Below are 21,180 nucleotides of genomic sequence, written 5' to 3'. Positions count from 1 at the left end.
CCAAACTTCTTTGGCCTGTTGCCATGGCAACGAGGGGTTCTGAGAAAAAGAAAGCTATTTTGAGAAGTTGTGTACCAAGTACTATCACTGTGCAAAAAAGCAGCCAAATCTATTTTTTGACGGGTGCCACCATTGTTTGACCCTTACAGACATTCGCTCTTAAGTACAAGAAAATGTTTGACATATTTTAAAAAAGCAATAAAATATCACAATTATAAAACAGCAGTATCGCCCACTGTCATGATACCATTCCTTTTCCTTGATAGTGACATATCGCACTCTCTCAATGGTTGTGTCTATTTCTGAATCATCTCTCACCCGTTGTTTCTCCAGCCTGTCCACATCTACTTGGAAAAGGATCTAGTGACATACCTGATTACACCATGACTGCATCTTCGGGTTACGCACCTAACGGGCGGCTAAACTCGGTTGCCGGTGGAGGTGCCTGGTTTCCCTCGCAAAATGTCATCGGGGAATGGTTGCAGGTAGACAATAATGCCCATAGATTTGTGGTCAAGAAGCTGCCCTTTTATAAATTTCTGTCTATACGTACACCATGACGGTGAATCACATGTTCTTAAAGGTTCTTACAACACAACATAAAAAGAGCTAACTGTCGACAGCTTCCTTCGTCATGCTAATTTGACTGTTTCGTACTTGTTCATGAATTTGCTGCAATGAAAACGTGACCTGATTTTCAAATGCAGTGAATGTCAGCTGGAAATGTATTGTTTTAGGTGGATTTAGGGGAAACGCGCCACATCACAGGAGCCATGATTCAGGTCCGTTACGGGGCCAGCCACCACCGTTACGGGGCCAGCCATGTGAAGTCATACAAACTCCAGTACAGTACAGATGGGATCAGCTGGACGACATACGGCAACAGCTATGTTCCAGAAAAGGTACCTTCTATGCAGATTTTCCAGAAGATCTTGCTTTGTGCCTTCCTTCACTATTTACATTGATGATACTCGTGGCCGTTGGATCATTTGAAATAGTGTAGATCTAGAGATGGAAAACCTATATACTATATATACTATACAGAAGAAAAGCAAGAAATGCCCTCATTTGAATTATTCGTTTACCTTCCAGGTTTTTGAAGGACGTTATGAGCTATTGAGCAGCCCTGTAGATGCCCGTTTTGTGCGTTTCTACCCTCAGACCTGGTATCTACGCATCGCCATGAGGGTGGGAGTTCTGGGCTGCAACACCAGTAGGTTTGGACAAGGATTTGTCGCAACACCACAAACACATCTACCTAAAACTCTAATGTTAATTTCTTCTTGTACAGAATCATCGTATTTTATTCTAACTTCATACCAATATTGCGGACACTAGGAAATATAGCCTGAATGGCGTTGATGAAAAACTAAAGTTAGATTAACACATATGTACACTTTCAATACCTCCATATAATTTCATAAAGGTAATAGTTTCAGTAGCGTGTGTCTGTTTGTGTACAGATAACTCAAGAACGGCTGGATGGATTGGTTTAGGAATAAGTGACATAAGTTTGGCCCCCTAGTAACAAGATTTGGGATAGCGGGGCATTGTTGTAAAAAAACTTCTGAAGTGGATAATTCAAGAAGGGAGCAACGAATTTTCATGATTTTGGTATTTAGGTACCTAAGACAATGTTGTACAAAATGAAATACTAATTATGAAAAATACGAGTACAATTGCATAATTAATGACAATAATCTACCATACCATTTTTTCAATGTATCTCTTGTGGACATGATATGGTCTTGACATTTTAGTGGTATAAAGCTTTCAGCGCCATGACAAAGTGGGTCACGTTTCAGCCCCCTAACATTAATTCTTGGAACTGCAGGGGCATTTTTACCAAGACATTCCAAAGAGAACTGCAGAAAGGAATGACGGATTGACATCATTTTAGGAATGCGGGTACCTTAGGCAAAGATGTTCATATAATATACATGTTATGTAAATGAGGACTTAATTTGCAAAATCAAAGCGAAAATTGCATAGTTAAATTGTTTTCAATAACTGGACTTCGATAAATGTAACACATGTAAATTATGATAGATGGAATATAAGCAGGTACCATATAATATATGCGAAAATTGCAAAACCGTTTAATGATTAATGATGGCATTTTATACTTGACATATGTATGTTAGCGATGTATCGCTATGCATAAATCATGAAAATGTGCAAGTCATTTGCATAAAATTTACAAAAGCTCTAAATATTTTATGGAGGTATGAGGCTGCCGCAAATCAGCACATTCAGCAGACTTTGAAACAACCATTGGATCACCACAAGGTGACAGCCTGTATCCCGTGCTGTTCACCTGCTACCTCGCAGCTGCACTGGAAACGGTATGGAGATCTTCTGTAAGACCCAATCCACCTGTCTCTACACTAGGTATGCCACTAGAAATGGAGTATGCGGGTGACGTGGACTTATTAGATGAGGAAAGAGATCCACTAGAAAGTCTCCTACCTGTAGCAGCGAAGACTCTAAAAGACTCAAATCTGTTTGTTAACGAAGGTAAAACAGAGTTCACAGATGTCTACCTGGCAGACAAACCACTACGGGGAGAAGAGGAATGGAGGAAAAGTAAAGTACTGGGTTCCCTCCTCTGTAGCTCTGCCGATGTGGAAACACGCTGCATTATGGGCAACATTGCTTTTAGATCCTTCTGCAAGATCTGGGTCCGAGAATCCAGCATTCCTTTGGCAAAGAAGCTACAGTTGTACAATGCATGCCGTGTGTCCATCATACTATATAGCTGGGCAGCACCAAAGGCAGTCACAGAGAAGTTAGACGTCTGCCACAGGAAACATCTGCGTGCAATCACAGGTCTTCAATGGCCAAAAAGCATGGTATCCAACGACACCCTGTACCGTATCCGTAACACCATACCTCTCTGCGAAAGAGCCGAGCAATCAAGGTGGTCTATGTTTGGACACATCCTCAGGATGCCACAAGACACACCTGCACAAAAAGCCCTTGAATTCGCAATTTTAGGTTCCAACAGATTCAAGGCATGCAAGGGAAGACATTGTGTCAACCTGCTCAGCATGCTGAAAGCAGACCTATAGCACAGAGCTTTATCCTACAACAGCAAAGAAACTCCAGGAGCTAAGGAAGCTTGGAGGATGCAAAGCACAATGGAAAAGGATGAAGAAAGACTGAATGGAGCTAGAGGACTTTCCAGGCTATAGATACAGAACCCAGTAACTGATGAGGTTGCCGAACCCTAGTTGTCTTTTTTGTTTTGTGTCCAAGATGTTTACTTGGTTAGATTGGAGTCCAGGTTATTCTAAAACTATTTACGACACACCAAATATGGTTTAGCTCGATAGCATGTCTTCCTGGATCCTGGTCTTTTGGTCTCTTCAATATGAGCCTTCGATGTTTTGCTCTTGGTAACGAATGTTTCACACAAGTCTAAACTTCCCATCGCGTTAGTAGGCTTCATGTTCGCTGACTTTTAAATGGCTTCAGAAGCTAACAAAAGCTTGTTGTCTGTTTGCCCAGTCTGTAGTGATCCTCTTGGAATGGGATCCGGTGCCATACCTGATAGCAGCATCACTGCATCCTCATACCTAAATGACGGTTACCTCCCTAGAAGAGGGCGGTTAAACTTAGTTGGTTCTGGTGGCGCCTGGGCACCGAGGTACACTTTCAACGGGCAGTGGATGGAGGTGGGCTACTTAATTTCACTTAACAATCGTGTTTTATACATCAAAACTCCATGTGGAAAACTTTCTGGAAAATAGAGGTTGCTAAATCACAGAGACGGTAACTCATTCCTTTCAATCAACAGAGGTGTCTGAATGGTTTATTGGACCTTGCTCTTTCACCCCCCCCCCTGTGGTATTATGAATGTATGTCAAAATTCGAGGCCGTTTCACATTTAATACATTGCTGCAATAAAAAAATATCTCACTGAAAAATCCGTATACGTCAATGTGGCCTAATTAAAGTATACAGAATATGTATTCAAGCTTGGGGTAGATCTGTTGCCCTTGTGTATCATTTGTATTTTGTAACAAAGACAACCGTTGCCATATAGGTGGACTTAGGGGAAATGAAGCGAGTCACGGGCACCATCATTCAGGGTCGGCACAATGAGAACCAGTGGGTGACGTTGTACCATCTCCAATACAGTACAAATAGGGCTATCTGGACGACATATGCTGGCATAGATGGCTCACAAAAGGTATCTTAGAAATAAAGGTTTTTTTAAAGATTTTAGATTTATTAAACGAAATGCCACGGAGGGACTTAACGCCATCTTTCCATCAATATCTTTAATATAACAGAGTAGATATTTGGTCATATATATAACAAACAACAAGTAGATAGGAAAATATGCTCTTGAAATCTAACTATTTACCTTACAGGAATTTCCAGGAAACCGCCACGCCACAACGAACATGCTGGAGAACCCAGTTGATGCTCGTTACGTGCGATTTGTAGTTAGATCCTATGGTTGGAAAGTCGGCATGAGGGTGGAAATATTGGGCTGCAACACCAGTAGGTTTCAACACGATTAAATATGCATGAGTATGAATATTTTTTTCTTTGTCATATTCACTGTAGGGTGGAAAAATCAAAGTAAAAAAAAGATTTCAGTAAGTGTGGAATACCATGCACAGAGGTCTGAAGTATGAAAGGTGTATTTACATATATTGTGAGTGGGAAACAGCGCTGTTCCTTTTAATTTTTTTATCTACTTGTTCAACAGCTGCAGTCCCCCCAACCTGTCCACAGTCACTTGGAATGGAATCTGGTGCCATACCTGATGGCAGAATCACAGCATCATCGATCTTAAATGACGGTTACGCACCTTACCGAGGGCGGTTAAACGGAGGGCACGTCTGGGCACCCTGGCGTGACGTAGTGGGACAATGGTTACAGGTAGGCATACTTCTTTAATTAAAGTAGTCCACTGCATTCTGCTGCTGTAGTGGTCTTGACACTCTGCAGCTGCAATCAGTCTCATACTTATACAATTGGCATAATAATTGTGTTCTGAAAATCATGTCTCTGTTGGAGATGTGACTATTTCGTACAGATACGCTCAGACGGCTGGTTACCATCGTTACGATCTGGTGTCCTAATACCCCGGTCACATTGTTGACGATCTTCGGGCGTACTTCGCGATCGCGCGTATTTTTTGCCGTACCTGTCAAATGGACCGAGGATCGGGTGATCGCCTAAGAATATATTTTTTTGATATTGAGTCTCCCATGACATGGTCACCCCTTGCACACGGACGAAGTAAGGCAAAACGTTCTTCACAAAAAGGCAATTGTTCCATCAATCTTAGTCTCATTAGTGGGAACCATTGTATGGACCAACGGGCAGATTAGAAGTACAGGAATCGAATTGTATTATAAACCCAGCCAACATACTACCACAGGAGCCAAAATGTCAGAATAACACGCAAGGTCAAGGAAAGTAGACATTTTGCAAACAAAAAGGAATCCGGCGAAAAAAGGAATTCGCCCGACCAACGGACGTACGCCATCCGACTTGTGACCGATCATACAGCCCATGTTCGTCGACATTGTGAAGGGGGGTGGGTTACAGCACGATGTTTCGGAAAATCATTTGTATTGTTCTTCAGGGCAGCATGATTTGACTGAAGTACACTTGTGCGACACTACCCGTTGCTTTTTACTGCCAAGTAGGATAATATTTTCCAGGTTTTGGTGCTTTAATTTGAAATTTTCTCAATTTCAAAATCAATGTCCGTCAAATTGGTCTAATGTGAGCATACACAGTTTTTTTTCCTGTTGTTCTGGCTTCTTTTAAAATCTTATTTTGCATTCTATGACTTAAAAGCAACACTATTGTATTTTAGGTGGATTTAGAGGAAGTAATTCCTGTCTGGGGTACCACCATTCAAGGTCGGCTCACTGCCAACACATGGGTGACGTCATACAAACTCCTACACAGTAAGGATATGATTAGCTGGACGACATACTCCGGCAGCAATGGCTCAGAAAAGGTATCTTAGTCCATGTTGATTTGACTATAATATCAATTCCATCCACGCGCATCAATTATTGGCCGTTTACAAGAAAAGTTTTAAACCATACTGTAAATCGTACAAAGCAACTGAATAACATTAGAAAATGTATACCGTAGATTGTTCCAAAAGCTTATCGGAAAATGGAATGTCATAGTCAATTCCAATGATGAAATAATGTGTTAATAATGAAGAATGTTATTTGTTCAAGATTGTTTTAGACTAAATTAGGAAGGCGACGGTTTTTTTTATTCGCACGCTTGCAACACTTATGGGCTTCCCAGAAGATGTCAACTATATAATCAAATCTGCATTGCCTGAAACCCCGAGATATCTCAGGTCTTTAATTTTCTACATTTAACATACTACCCAAAGCAACTCAAAACATATTTATTAACATTTCGAACGGCTTACCGTATATTACCATGTTAGCAAAAGGTAATACGCTCGTTAAATTTTCCTGAATGTTTATGTCATTATGACGTAACTATAACGTCATTAATTGATTTATTGGCTAAAACGGGGATTCCCATAGTAAGGTATCACACAAAGTTAACAAAAAAGGGTTTCTTATCAATGTTGAAGTCTTGTAAGACTTCTGTTGTGAACGGCCATCACAACGGCGTCATCACAACGAATCTCTTTCGGTGACTCGGAATGTACTCTAGTTTAGCAAGAAAATCTTAAATTCCAATTTTTTAAAACCCAGATTAGTGAATTTTATAAATATGCCTTTCAAGAATCCGTTGCTATGGTAATACGGAAAATGCTAAACTTACTATATTTTATTATTATTTTTTTCAAGTTATTGCAGGAAAAGTCACCAAGTTTGGTTGTCTTAGCACAAGTGGTCTGGAAGTTATACGTTGAATTAAATCGAGACTGGGTCACTTTTAACCCCAAGGTCTCGATAGAGTTAACGTGACTGAATCTACTAGTTTATTGTGACAAATAGTATAACTTATCCACATCCATTTTACCCGTTTACCTTCTAGGTATTTCCAGCCAACGTCGACAGGAACCCCCTGTAACAAACATACTGGTCAACCCATTTGATGCCCGCTTAATGCCTCAGTGTCTTTCACTAATCTGTTAATTTGAGAAAACAGCTGTAAAATAAATACATACACGGCGTGGATTTAAAATGAAGTAGGGAAATATTTTATTGGCACTCTCGCAATAGTTTTAGGTTTCCCAGATGGCCTTATTGACAAATACTGAAAAAAAAAAAAAGATTCTGTACATACGAGTAAAACATACGCTTATCTAAATTACCCGTTTACCTTCCAGGTTTTTCCAGGTAACGTCGACAGAACCCTTCCAGTAACAAATCTACTGGACTACCCGGTTGATGCCCGCTATGTGCGTTTCCTGCCTCAGTCCTGGAATGGAAGGATGACCATGAGGGTGGAGATCATAGGCTGCCGTAGGTTTCAATGAATAGTTTTCATATATCTTAATGTATATCTTAGTCCATTCTTTTTCATCATTCATGTAGAATGGAAACATCCAAAGATAATTTATCAAATAAAGACGAGGTCGAAACTGCACGTAGTCTTTTCTGAAACATCATCGGGCAAAAAATGTAGTCTCTTACTCAATGTATATGCCTGACATTGAGAACTCCTGACTTTCTGAAAAATATCAGAAAGAAAATCTGCCTAAAACCTGCAATGTGACTAATTTGAAAGAGACGTTATGTCATTGACTTATAGAGAAATGAACAAACTTAATGTTTAATTGTACAAATGTGTACTTAATAGAATACAGTAATTTGTGACTCCCTCTTCTCCAACCGACTTCTACTTAGTCTAGTAAATCAACTGAAAGTTAAAGTCCTGAAACATTTGAAATCCCTTATCAATTTGATTTATCTATAAGACATTTATCTTTTACTCTGTATCTCTACCCAGCATCTTGTTCAACCACGAGGCACTTGGAAAATGGAACTCTGACCTGGGACCTTCCCGAGGTCAACTCCTCGCCCTTCATCTTCGAGGTCAAGGTCAACACCAGCGGCAGTGGGTCCGGCATCATCTACCTCTACCGGTGGGGTGACAACACGACGGAGAACCAGGACGGGTATCGTGTTGAGCTCAGATCTGGACAGTCTCAGATAGAAAGGACTACAAAGGACACAGACAGAGAAACCGTTGCGAGTAACTATTCAACAGGTAAAGTGGTCTGCTATGATGATTGCATGGTGATTCATATTTCCGTTGGTCGTATGTTTTTACTATTTTATTGTATTTCTGAATGTTCAGATATCACATCGGCTGAAGAGTTCCGGAGGTTCTGGATCTGCTGGTCGAAAGGCGGAAGTGTTGGTGTGGGCAGGGCTGGAGAGGTGGAACCCTTCATGAGCTGGACAGATCCATACCCATTCATTGGTTACATCATTCGTGTCGGTTACGCGACCGTAAATGTTTCAGGGGACTTTAGGTTCAACTGCACACAAGGTAAAGTTTGTTAAATGGACAATACATTTTTGTCGTAATCTGGAACCCTCAAGACCCGACTATACGCCATGAATTAGTGTTTACTCTCAGCGTCAGGAACTTTTCATTCTCTTACAGATGAATTTCCCGGAGTGTGTGTTGACCCACCGACCCAAAGCAACACTACCGGGCCCGTGTGCGACTGTCCCTATCTGCTGGGGGAGAACTGTACCTACCCATGTTCCCCGGGATATCACGTCACTTCCGGTGACACCATAACAAGGACATGCACGGCAAACGGATCATGGACAGAACCGGATCTTTACTGCAATGGTACGAAATTTAGAAAAAATCAAAAACAACATTAGAACAGATATGGGAGCTGTTAAATGTATGTGACTAAGGCATTTTACCACATTTTTCCAACATTTTGTTTTTTCTATATAATTATGCAAAATCGTAAAATATCATATATAGTTTGATTTGACAATTTAAATAAGAACACAAGGTCGGATAAAAACACAAAGTTGCTGATTGTACTGTATCAATCAAGTAGATTTGTTGCGACAATAATGTGCCATTCTGCTTTGTTACCTTTACGTTACCTTCGCTACCATCACCAATATGGTTGTATTTTACTGTAATGGTAGAGTTGCTGATGATGATGTACAGTGGCTGTGGCTGTAATCATAACTTTGGTAGATACCTGTCGAGTGAATGAAGATCAAATTTTCAAAAGGGGTTTCCTTGTGCCTCTCTACGGCACTGCAGAGTACTTTGTATGTTTGTGTGCTTGTATATGTTATCAGCAGCTCGAAAATCTGAATCGGTATGATATTTGTTCACGTGTAATAAGCTTCCTAAGGCCGCGAGTATGAAATTGACATCATTTGCCACAATGAAATCGAAAGATTTTTTCCTTAGTTATGCAGTTTTGTTCTGATATTCCTCTTTCTCAGTTACACGTGTCACATCTTCTATCATAGAATGCAGTGGATCTGTAAACTTCACCATTAATACTGAAAATTAGATACTGAAAGGCATAATTTGCAATTGTTAATAATTTTTTTTTAAAATCCTTGACCCATGCATTGATGAGAATATCTAGTCACTGCGTATAACATAAGATTACACATATTGTTTTACGTCACGAATGTTATATTTCCTTTCCACAATACTAGTGGTATTGTTAGACTTAGTCGACATTACTTTTTGTTGTAGCTGTTCTTGAACGTTTTCGTTTTAGCTAACTAAAACATATTTCCACTTGTGATAATCTCCCAGCCTGTAGTGATCCTCTTGGAATGGAATCTGGTGCCATACCTGCTAGCAGCATCACTGCATCCTCGACCCGATGGGACCGTTGTTGTGGTACCAGTCGTTGGGTACCTTCCAAAGGGCGTTTAAACGGCGCAGAGTCTTGGACGGCAATTTGGTATTTCATCGGAGAGTGGCTGCAGGTAGGAAGAGATCTTCATAAACTAAACACTTGAATTCTTTATGTTACATCCTTTTCTCACTGCCTTCATTATTTTTGTGAATCAGAGGGGTTTAGGTTTCATTGAAAAGGTAAAACTGCCCGACGTTTCGGTAATTCCTCACTTTCTTTTATCAGGGATCATTAGTATATTGTACTTCTTACCGCAACACCACCCTTAGGTCCGAAAAAAATCTTTTAGATTGATATTTTGACTTGTGATTTCTCTTGTGTCTCACTGCAAAATTGATAATAATCAATATGGCCTAATTTCAGCATATATGTCTTAAAGAAATACTTCTTGCCTCTTGTTATGCATTCTATAACGAAGAACAAACATTGCCTTTCAGGTGGATTTTGGTGAAATAAAGCGCGTCACGGGTACAATCATTCAGGGTCGACATTATCATGAGCACCAGTGGGTGACATCGTACAAACTCCACTACAGTATAGATCGGATTACATGGACGACATATGCTGGCAGGAATGACTCAGAAAAGGTATCCCTAAGATCAAAATATGCCATTTTTTTTAAAAATACAACGAAGTCTTATTAAGCATTGATTTTTTACGGCAAAGTGTTTTTTACCTACGCTATTAATATAGTTGTCTTGAACGGGCGAAACGGAGACAGTTTTCTCAGCGCTAGTGATAAAGATCTCACCTCACCTCACCTCACCTCACCTATCCCTTAACCTCGATAGAGATCTACAGCTTAATGAAGATTATATGGAAGGAAAAAAAACTCATCAAAGTTATCCGTTTACCTTTAGGTTTTTCCAGGCAACGTCGACATGAGCACCCCAGTCACGAACCTACTAGACAGCCCGATTGATGCCCGTTATGTGCGTTTTGTGGTCCAGTCCTGGTATGGTCGTATTTCCATGAGGGTGGAGATTTTGGGCTGTAACATCAGTAAGTGTCAACAGTTGGACATTTCTAATACCTTAAGGTTGACTTTTTATTTGCCATTAGATGGAAGACCTTCTCGCGAGCATTAAATTTCGCTCGTTTTCTATTATATCGTACAAAGTAGCTGCAAAATGAGCAAGTATATACCGAAAATCGATACTATGTCGTAAAATGCATCTTTGAACGTACTGTACTATATCTATCTTGGACGTACTGATTATGTCGTAAACGCACCATACCACCATTGTAAAATGTATTTGAATATATGAACGAGATCGAGCTAATATATTGTGCAAAATTCTTCAAGTTGTTTAACGAGGCCTAGAGTTAGATGCACGGCTTGATAAGGTAAAACGTCTTCCCGTACAATATGACTTACCGTGTAACTGGGAAGCTGATGCACATGGCCGGTAAAGCCGCATGTGATAATGCATAATTGGATAAAGAAAATCAATGTACTTATTGTTATATTCAAGTACTGTAAGTGAGAAAAAACACTATCTTTTGCCAATAGTTTTATCCTCAGCCGCAGTCGTCCCAGTCTGTCCACGTCTACTCGGAATGGAATCTGGTGACATACCTGATGGCAGCATTACTGCATCTTCCTTCCGTCGAGAAGCTTCCTATACTTACGGTCACGAGCCTTACTACGGTCGGTTAAACGCAGCTCCAACACGCGCCTGGACAGCAGGGTACACCTTCGTCGGACAGTGGCTGCAGGTAGGCATACGTCTTTGTAAAACACTCGTTCTTTTGTAAATGATCCTTGTTACAAAAGTGACAATTTACGTAAATTCCTTTATCGGGTGGGTGAATCTTATGAATCCAGGGCTTTTACAACACAACTTTGATAAGATTTATCTGGCCAACGGTTCAGTATAGCTCCTTAGTCTTTTTCATCAGGTGAGCCTGATTCTAGCTCTTGCCGCAACACCACCATGAGACCCACATGCCGTCCAGAAAGACCGTTCGGTGATTCTTTGGACTTGTAATTTGCAGGCATTTGCTGCATTGAGATAGTATATGAACAAAATTGGTATCTGATAATATGGTCGAACTTCAGCATACATAGGCAGCTATATTTTCTCTTCATGTCTCTTATTTTGCATTCTATAAAATGTCTTTCAGGTGGATTTAGGGGAGATGAAGCTCGTCATGGGCACCATCGTTCAGGGTCGGCTTGATCACGAGGAGCGCCACTGGGTGACGTCATACAAACTCCAGTACAGCATAGATCGGATAACTTGGACAACATATGCCGGCAGTAATGGATCAGAAATGGTACCTCAAAGATGAAAGTATATCCTAAAAGTATAAAGTATGAATGTTGTATAATTTCAAAACGCTCCCTTGGTTTTGATTTGGGCTTATTGGTCTTGATTGGTATTATTGGTCTTGGACGTAATATTCAGAGATTATTAGTAAGAGTGATAAAGATGTAAAGGAGAACAAAAAAATGAATATCTAAATTCTGCTTTCACCTCTTAGGTCTTTCCAGGCAACGTCGACATGAGCATTCCTGTCACAAATCTACTGAACAACCCAGTTGATGCCCGTTATGTGCGTTTTGTGGTCCATACTTGGAATGATCGTATCGCCATGAGGGTAGAGATTGTGGGCTGTAACTCCAGTAAGTGTCAGTCCAGATGAATATGAATATATAGTTAGGCGGACTCCTCAATTGATTCTTTTGAATAATCAATGTAGAATGAAGTAAAAAGTAAGTAATTTCATTACGTACGGATGAGAACAGATCCGGTATGTAGCATTTTCTGATGCACGGCTATAGAATGTAAAAACCACGTTTTCCGTGCAATTTTAACGACCCGTTTAACTAGAAAGCTGATGTGTAGAGCCTGGTAAATCGCATGTCCAACACAGATATCGACGAAGAGACAAATGCAAATGTACTTTCAACTATTGTAGAACGGAAACAGTCCTATCTTTGCTAATAATCCCATGTATTTGCCAATGATCTCTCAGCTGCAGTCGTCCCTGCCTGTCCACATCTACTAGGGATGGAATCTGGTGCCATACCTGATGGCAGCATCACTGCATCCTCTTTCCTTCGTGAAACATCCTATAGTTCTGGCCTCGAGCCTCACCGAGGGCGGTTAAACGCCGCTCCGACACACGCTTGGACAGCAAGGTACAACTTCGTCGGACAATGGTTGCAGGTATGTATACATCTTTGTAAACTAAACACTCTTGTTGCAAAAGTGACCTTTTTTCTGTAAATGCCATCATCGGGTGAGGGATTATTAAGGGATGGTGTCGTGTGTGGCGTAGCTGGTGGAGCGTTCGGCTCAGAGTTTAGAGGTCCCGAGTTCGATACTCGCCCTGCCTCCGACGCTGTGCCCTTGAGAAACATCAACCTTCCTACAAGGTGTAAAATGGGTACCTGATTTCGGTCGGGGAGTTTAAAGAAAAGACTAACTTTACCTTTTGTCTGTACTGTGCATGTGGCAATGTTAATATAAGTTACCAACTTGAGCGCAATGCCACATCGTTCTCGTCTGTCCAAAGGGAAATAGATAAAGAAATAATAATCTTAGAAGTAAATGCCATCATTCGGTGATTGAATGCCAGTAATCTAGGGTTCTTATAACACAACATTCGGTAACAACTCCTTATCCTTCATCTGGGGAACCTATACTACCTGTCGGGAACTGTCGGTCAGGCAAATTTTTCGAGTTTGTTATGTTTGGAATTGTGGTTTCAAGTATTGGCTGCATTGAGAAAGTGTAAGTACAAAATTGGCCAGGATATCCGTCAATATGGCCGAATTCCAGAGATAGTTAGACCTGCTCTTTTTGTTTCTTCTTTTTCATACTGCTTGTCTTTCAGGTGGATTTAGGGGAAAGAAAGCTCGTCATGGGCACCATCATTCAGGGTCGACTTGATCATCAGGACCGCTATTGGGTGACGTCATACAAACTCCATTACAGTACAGATCGAATTACATGGACAACATATGCTGGCAGTAATGGATCAGAAATGGTACCTCAAAGATTTTTGGTGTTGATTTGCACTTAGACGGGATGTTGGACTTAGACGGGATGTACGGGGACTTTTGATTAATTGATAAAAATATGAATCGGAATTTGATGTACGGCACAAAATAGTAGAAATACCCTGATCTTAATTATGCCTTCACCTCTTAGGTCTTTCCAGGCAACGTCGACATGAGCCTCCCTGTAACGAACCTACTGGACAGCCCAGTTGGTGCCCGTTATGTGCGTTTCGTGGTCCAGACCTGGAATGATCGCATCGCGATGAGAGTGGAGATTGTTGGCTGTAACACGTCGAGTAAGTGCCTTTTTCAAGGTCATTGATAGTACATGTAGATCGCTGGGCTCAGAACCGTGAGGTTTCCATTTCGATACCTTTAATACACGGCGTTCCGTAAGGAGTGACGCGCACAGAGCGTCTGGCCTAATCTGTCAAATTTGTGCTGAAAACACAATTTTGGTAGCCGATGTACTATCCCCCGCGACGCCCCCCACCACGCATAAGCGGAAGGATAAAGTAAAGTAAGATGTACTATCATTTATGAGGCAACGTTTGCCATCAAAAGCGATTTACTTATGATTTATTGATAGTAATTTAGCACGGCTAAATCTAGTAGCTTTAGGTTGACTTTTTTTTATTTATCCGTTTCAATGCATTCAGCGACAAATATTTCATCGCAAACGCATTCAAACTGATTCAACAGCATTTTATCAATCATAACTAGGCAAACGCATCTTTCCCAATATCGTAATTCTATTGTGAGAATGTATCGAATCGTTTAACAAAGCTTTGAGCGATATACCCTGGTATAGAAGGTGTAAACTACGCCTTTGCGTACGTATAACACTACTAGCTATAGACGTGTTATTGGAAAACTGGTTTGCTGGACTGGAAAAGACGATTGACTAACACAGATCCTTTGGTTAGCATTTTCAGAAACATTATCAGACAGCATTCCTTTTCGAATCATTTATTGTGAGAATCTATCGTGTTGTTTAATGACGCCCATAGTTACATACACAGCAACAAAAGGTAAAGTATAACGTACAGCATAATTGGGAAGTAAGTGTGCATACCGAATAAAATTGACAGCTTGCGTGTAATCATAAATTCCTCACCCTCTTTGCCAATGGTTTCATCTTCATCTCTCAGCTGCCTCAGTCCCAGCCTGTCCACATCTCCTTGGGATGGAATCTGGAGCCATAACTGATGGCAGCATCACTGCATCTTCTTTCTATCTTTATCATGGCCGATCTGCTGGTCTCGAGCCTTACCGAGGGAGGTTAAACGCCGGCGGAGCATACCATCCATACGCCTGGTCACCCAGCTATGACATCAACGGACAGTGGTTGCAGGTAGGCATACATCGTCATAAAGTGAACCCTCGTGCTCTTTAAATTAGATCCTTATCGCAATGGTGAATGTTAGTGTATTCATCATCTGTGTGAATCATGGGTATTGATGTTTCTTTATTAAAACAAAACATTGTCAAAGGTTTCGGCAAGACCTATTTAATACCTTCCTGAAGGAGCCTAATTGGACTTTACATCTTACCTCAACAAGACCATTTGGTCCGTATTGTCAGCCAGAGAAATCTTTTCGGGGTTATGTATGGTATTTTGACTAAGGATTCTGCACGACTTCTTCATTAAGAAGGTCAGATAACAATATAGGTGTCCGTAATATAGTCACCAACCCTCCTGATGAGGATGGGACTAGGTGAGGTGAGGTAATTCTGACATACAGTGTGTCTTCAAGAGAGGTAGACCTGATTCTCGGTCCTTCTTATTTTGCTCCAAAATATTTATTCTATATAAAAAAAAACCCATCGCTTTTTAGGTGGACTTGGGGGAAATGAAGCGCGTCATGGGCACCATCGCTCAGGGACGTCTTTCTCATGACCACCAATGGGTGACGTCATACAAACTCCTGTACAGCACGGATCGAATCACTTGGATGACCTATACCGACATCAATGGCTCAGAAATCGTATGTCGAAGATCAAGATATATACTAGTACTATTTTTTTCTAAACTAAAAATACTCCGATTTCATATAGTAAAACAGTGTCGATCCACTCGTTTATGAATGTTAGACATCCAGGTAAGCAATATTCAAATGCAATTCAATCTCTACAACTGGATAAAAACGGATATTTACTTCCGGACGTTTCGAGTGACATCCATCACTCTTCTTCAGCTTAGATGGAATGTGTCGATCCATTCGATTGATACGTTGGTTTTGGACGGGATGTATGGAAACGGTTTGGTCATTGATGTGCAGATATAGAGCTTAATATTTAACAAATGATACAAAGAAGAAAATGCTCTAATATTTGCGTTTATCCTGTTAGGTCTTTCCAGGCAACGCCGACGTGAGTCTCCCTGTTACGAACCTACTGGACAGCCCAGTTGACGCCCGTTATGTGCGTTTTGTGGTTCAGTCCTGGCATAATCGCATCGCCATGAGGGTGGAGATTGTGGGCTGTAACACCAGTAAGTTTTAACCCGGATGAATATTGTCAATATCGTAAGGTAGACTTTCGACAGAATTATCTACCACGATCAAAGGGGACTGGAAACATTAAAGAAAAACATTTCTTCATGTAAGGATGCAAACTAGTAAGAATGTAGCGAGACGTCTAACAAAGTCCAGTGTTCGAGCGCAGCTATAGATGGAAACAACTAAGTCTTCCTTAAAAAACAACAACTAACTCTTCAACTTCATTCTCACCTGCCGTATGATTGTGAAGTTGAAGCTAAAGGGAGGTCAAATTGCTTGACATGTATAGAATTAGATTAGAGATACATGTTGCGTTATCAAGTGTTCAATAATACTAGTACTATTGTAATTGGGAAAAAGCACTCTAGTTGCAAATTGTTATATTTTCTTGATCCCTCAGCTGCAGCCCCCCTCCCAGCCTGTCCCCAACCACTTGGGATGGAATCTGGTGACATACCTCATGGTAGCATCACTGCATCATCGACCTCAGCTAGAGGTCTCGAACCTTACCGCGCGCGGTTAAATGGGGGAGCCGCTTGGTCAGCAGGTTACAACACCATAGGGCAGTGGTTGCAGGTAGGCAGTTAGACAATCGTAAATTATTTCCCTGTTAAAGGTATGGTAATTTCATGTAAATATCAGGTTCACTTGGTGAATTGCCGGGATGTCGGGTCTTTTAAAAAACGCCTTGTTATTTCTTGTCCAAAGTCTCGGTAATTTTTTAGTTACCTACACCAGAGATGACTGCTTGGATTGTACCGCTACAGCCCGTTTGGTCCGAGTCGTCAGCAAGGAAAATCTAATTGATGTCATGATATGATTTCAAGTATTTTTTTTGCATTTAAAATATTTACGTAAAAAATTAGTGTTGGTCAATATGTCCTGATTTCAGGATACAGAATGCGTCTTCAACAGGTAGTCCCGTTTTTTTCTTGCCTCTTATTGTACATTTTATATAAAAGAACAACCGTTGTCTTTCAGGTGGACCTAGGGGAAATGAAGAGCGTCATGGGTACCATCATTCAGGGTCGACTTTCTCATGAACACCAGTGGGTGACGTCATACAAACTCCAGTATTGTTCAGATGGGATCTCTTGGATTTCATATGCTAACAGCAATGGCTTAGAAATGGTAACTCAAATATCAAAATATGTGTTTTATCTCTAGATTAAACAAAATACCACTGAGTAACAAAACTTGTCTTTGCTATTTTTCATAGCGAAGAGGATTTGATCATTTGGTTATTCTGCGCTATAGTTGGTGTAAGACGGAATGTATGGGGACCATTTTGCATTGGTGTGATGCGAATTTAGATTTAGATAACTCATACCATACAAAAGACATACCTTAATCGATATTGTATGTTTACCTTTTAGGTCTTCCCAGGCAACGTTGATATTAGCATTCCTGTCACAAACCTACTCAACAGCCCAGTTGATGCCCGTTATGTGCGCTTCTTGGTCCAGTCCTGGCATAATCACATCTCCATGAGGGGAGAGATTGTGGGCTGTAACACCAGTACGTTTCAACTAAAATGAGAGGTTTTTTTTCTAACAGCTGTAGACGGACTTTTCAGTCATTCGTGTTCATATTCAAAGTGGACCGGAAACATTCTATGATGAACATTTTCTCACTTTTGAAAAGATAGTACACAGCATTTCATAGAACATAATTAGAAAAATGCATGTCTTTTCCCAAGAATCTTGGTATTGGAAGATTTCATCACACAGGTTGTTCACCGAAGCACAGAGTTATACAGAGTTACAGCTATAGAAAGTAGAATAAGGTAAAAACGTGCAATAACCCGCCGTGTGATTGGGAAATTGGTGTTTAATAGCGGTTTAGTTGCCTGGCTAATACAGAACTATACTAAGAGCTATTGACAAGTGTACTTAAAATGATTATAATTGGAGGAGAGCACTCTATTTGCTAAAGCTTATATCTACTTTCTCTCTCAGCTGCAGTTCAACCAGTCTGTCCCCAAACACTTGGGATGGAATCTGGTGCCATACCTGGAGGCAGCATCACTGCATCCTCGTACTACCTTCGCGGTGGTCGCACTGTGTATGTCGAACCTCACCAGGCGCGGTTAAACGGAAGACGCGCATGGAAAGCATTTTACAACCTTATCGGACAGTGGTTACAGGTAGACATACATCTTCATGAACTTAGCCCATACCTACTTCGCTCAGCCAAAGAAAAACTCTGTTTATGTTCTGTAAATATATCTACATAATGTGGGACGATGAAAAAAGTGTGAGAATATTCCATGCAAATGAGAGAACAAGTGTGGTGATATCAAGCAAAGCTGTGGTGTTATCAGACTGAAAAATGTGGGTGCTATATACGCATGTGACCTCTGCTGACCAATCTTCACTTATCTTGGGCCTTCTCTTCTGGGGATAGAACTACTATAGTATGTCATGGGGGTAACTGACCAATCCCAGATTATTTGTACTTACCCAAAGATACAGCACTAGACAACAGTCTTGCCAACCTGGGTCATCCTGGCAAATGTCTGTTGACAGATAATTCAGCTCTGGGCTGCCACTTACTTACGAGCATAGTAAACATTATGGTCTTTCATGACAAGATAGAGTAACACTTCACAAATCTTTCTGTAAATGCGTTCATCGAGTATAATAATACTGGTTTATTGCATAATACAAGTCAAGAAATGGCAGCCGCGGCTGAATTGATTCCGGACTTTACAACCATTTTAAAAGTATAACATTTCAAGGGCACTCCATCGTAATAAATTTCCATAACAATTATTGCGGTTAAAGATCGTTAAAATTGACAAGGAATCTTTAAAATCTATCATAATATAATATAATATATCAACATTAAAATTAACAACAAAATATTCGTGTTTAACGGTCACAATTCCTTATTCAATACAGTGGTAATGTAGGGTATCGGACTGTTGCGGTAGCGCTCAGTTCGTGTGTATATAGAGTTCAGTTTGTGGCTAGTCCGCGTTAGCCGACCACTAGCTTCACCCCGGGACTGGGGAAGCCAGTCTCTGAAAGCCGATTTCAGAAGTTTCAGTCCGAACTTCTTGCATAGTTGTTCCCTCCTGGATTCAAGGGTGGGTAGTCCGAGTTGGGTGAGGGCTTCTGAGTAGTGAGTGTACTTATTGCCCAGAATGATGCGGCAAGCACGGCGTTGGATGGTCTCTAGACGGAATGACTGGGTTTTGGTAAGTCCGGGATAGATGAATCACGGTGTAGATGAATCACGGTGATTGAGGTGTCGTAGAAGTTAGAACACAATTATTGATCAGCTTGGTTGATAATTATAAAGTTTAGGGGACACGAAGCGCGTCATGGTGCTCAGTTACCTTCGTCAGGGATCAAAGTTGGAATGAACAGTATGAACTGCTCCCTACTCCAACCTTTCGATTAGAATTGTACACCAGGAGAGTGGTTTTCATGCTGATGATATTCTTACTTGGAAATTCGTTCATTTGCTCCATTGAGAAGATGATTAGTACAAAGATAGTATCCGTTTATATAGCCTACTTTTAGCATACAGAGTGTGTCTTGAAGAGATAGTAAGACCTGTTCCCCTGGTGTTTCATTTTGCATTCGTTAACGTAAAGCATCGTTGCTTTTCAGGTGGATTTAGGGACAATGAAGCAAGTCATGGGAACCATCATTCAGGGTTGGCTTTCTGGTGACGCCGAGTGGGTGACGTCATATAAGCTACAGTACAGTGCAGATCGGATAAGTTGGACAACATATACCAGCAGCAATGGCTCAGAAATGGTATCTAAAAGATGATGATATAATTTATTTGTTTATTTCTAGATTAGACAATTGCAAATACACCACTAGATAAATATAAAGCAGAAAGTCGCGCTTGATAGTTTGTATAGCAAAACCGATTCAATTTATCTTTAATTGGCTTTTATCTGTGCTTAGCACTCAACTATTTTTCTTCTCAAAGCTTAAAGTGAAGCTGCCTTTTTTATTCTGATAACAATTTCATTGTGACTATGTCCATTTCTTGTGATCGTGCTTCTTCAGTAAATAAAAGTGTCTGTCACCTTGATTGTCGTGTCTTCGATTTTGAAGTTTGGTGGAGCGTCGCCGCTGATGCCAATGGTGAGTAGAAATACTCTCATCAATATCTTGCGTATACCTTTCAGGTCTTTCCAGGCAACATCGACATGATCCTCCCTGTCACGAACCTACTGGACAACCCAGTTGATGCAAGATATGTGCGTTTCGTGGTCCAGTCCTGGCATAATGGTATCGCAATGAGGGTGGAGATTGTGGGCTGTAACACCAGTAAGTTTCCGCCTATGTTAAAATGATAATTTCTGATAGCTTCATGTGTCTCATTTTTCTTAATAAAATGAAATTGATATATTGAAGAATAAACATTTCACCACAAGCGAATAAAGATAGATCTAGTACACAGCATTTCTGAAACATCACTATGAACATGCATTTCGTTTTCCCAAGAATCATTATATTGTAATATTTCATTGCGTTGTTTATCGAAGCCCAGAGTTAAATGTGCAGCTATAGAAAGTAAAATTAGGTATAAAAGTACAATAAGACCAGCCGTGTGGTTGTAAAATTTGTGTTCAGGAGAGGTCAAGCCGCCTTGCCTGGCGAATACAGAATTATACTAAGAGTTATAACAATTATACTATTGTAACTGACAAAGAGCATGCTACTGGCCAAAGCATACATCTACTTTATCCCTCAGCTGCGATTCAACCAGTCTGTCCCCAATTACTTGGGATGGAATCTGGTACCATACCTGGCATTATAGCATCCTCAACCTATACTCGCGGTGGTCGTAGTGTTGGT

The 21,180-nt window shown here is 40.6% G+C and overlaps 1 protein-coding gene across 1 annotated transcript; it reads left to right on the top strand.

Moving 5' to 3' along the window:
* Window positions 1-383: 383 nt before the first annotated feature.
* On the top strand, window positions 384-14,175 carry LOC118411098. The gene is made up of 16 exons (XM_035813131.1): window positions 384-485; window positions 738-902; window positions 1,093-1,213; window positions 2,392-2,586; window positions 3,511-3,677; window positions 4,049-4,195; window positions 4,380-4,512; window positions 7,314-7,439; window positions 7,927-8,187; window positions 8,278-8,472; window positions 11,355-11,560; window positions 11,969-12,043; window positions 12,329-12,470; window positions 12,824-13,017; window positions 13,688-13,762; window positions 14,005-14,175. The coding sequence occupies exons 1-16, from the start codon at window positions 384-386 to the stop codon at window positions 14,173-14,175; spliced, it is 2,475 nt and encodes an 824-aa protein (XP_035669024.1).
* The last annotated feature ends 7,005 nt before the right edge of the window (window positions 14,176-21,180 follow it).

Source organism: Branchiostoma floridae, chromosome 3 (genome assembly GCF_000003815.2).
Source record: "Branchiostoma floridae strain S238N-H82 chromosome 3, Bfl_VNyyK, whole genome shotgun sequence".
NCBI lineage: Eukaryota > Metazoa > Chordata > Leptocardii > Amphioxiformes > Branchiostomatidae > Branchiostoma > Branchiostoma floridae.
This window is presented reverse-complemented; position numbering and strand designations above follow the sequence as displayed.

What these genes read in the sequence shown, in the direction of transcription:
- LOC118411098 (XM_035813131.1), top strand. Translation starts at nt 384, where the DNA reads ATGACTGCATCTTCGGGTTACGCACCTAACGGGCGGCTAAACTCGGTT. An exon ending in TGCGAGTAACTATTCAACAG is followed by an intron (nt 8,188 to 8,277) that starts GTAAAGTGGTCT and finishes CTGAATGTTCAG; the next exon opens with ATATCACATCGGCTGAAGAG. An exon ending in TCGTCGGACAATGGTTGCAG is followed by an intron (nt 13,018 to 13,687) that starts GTATGTATACAT and finishes CTTGTCTTTCAG; the next exon opens with GTGGATTTAGGGGAAAGAAA.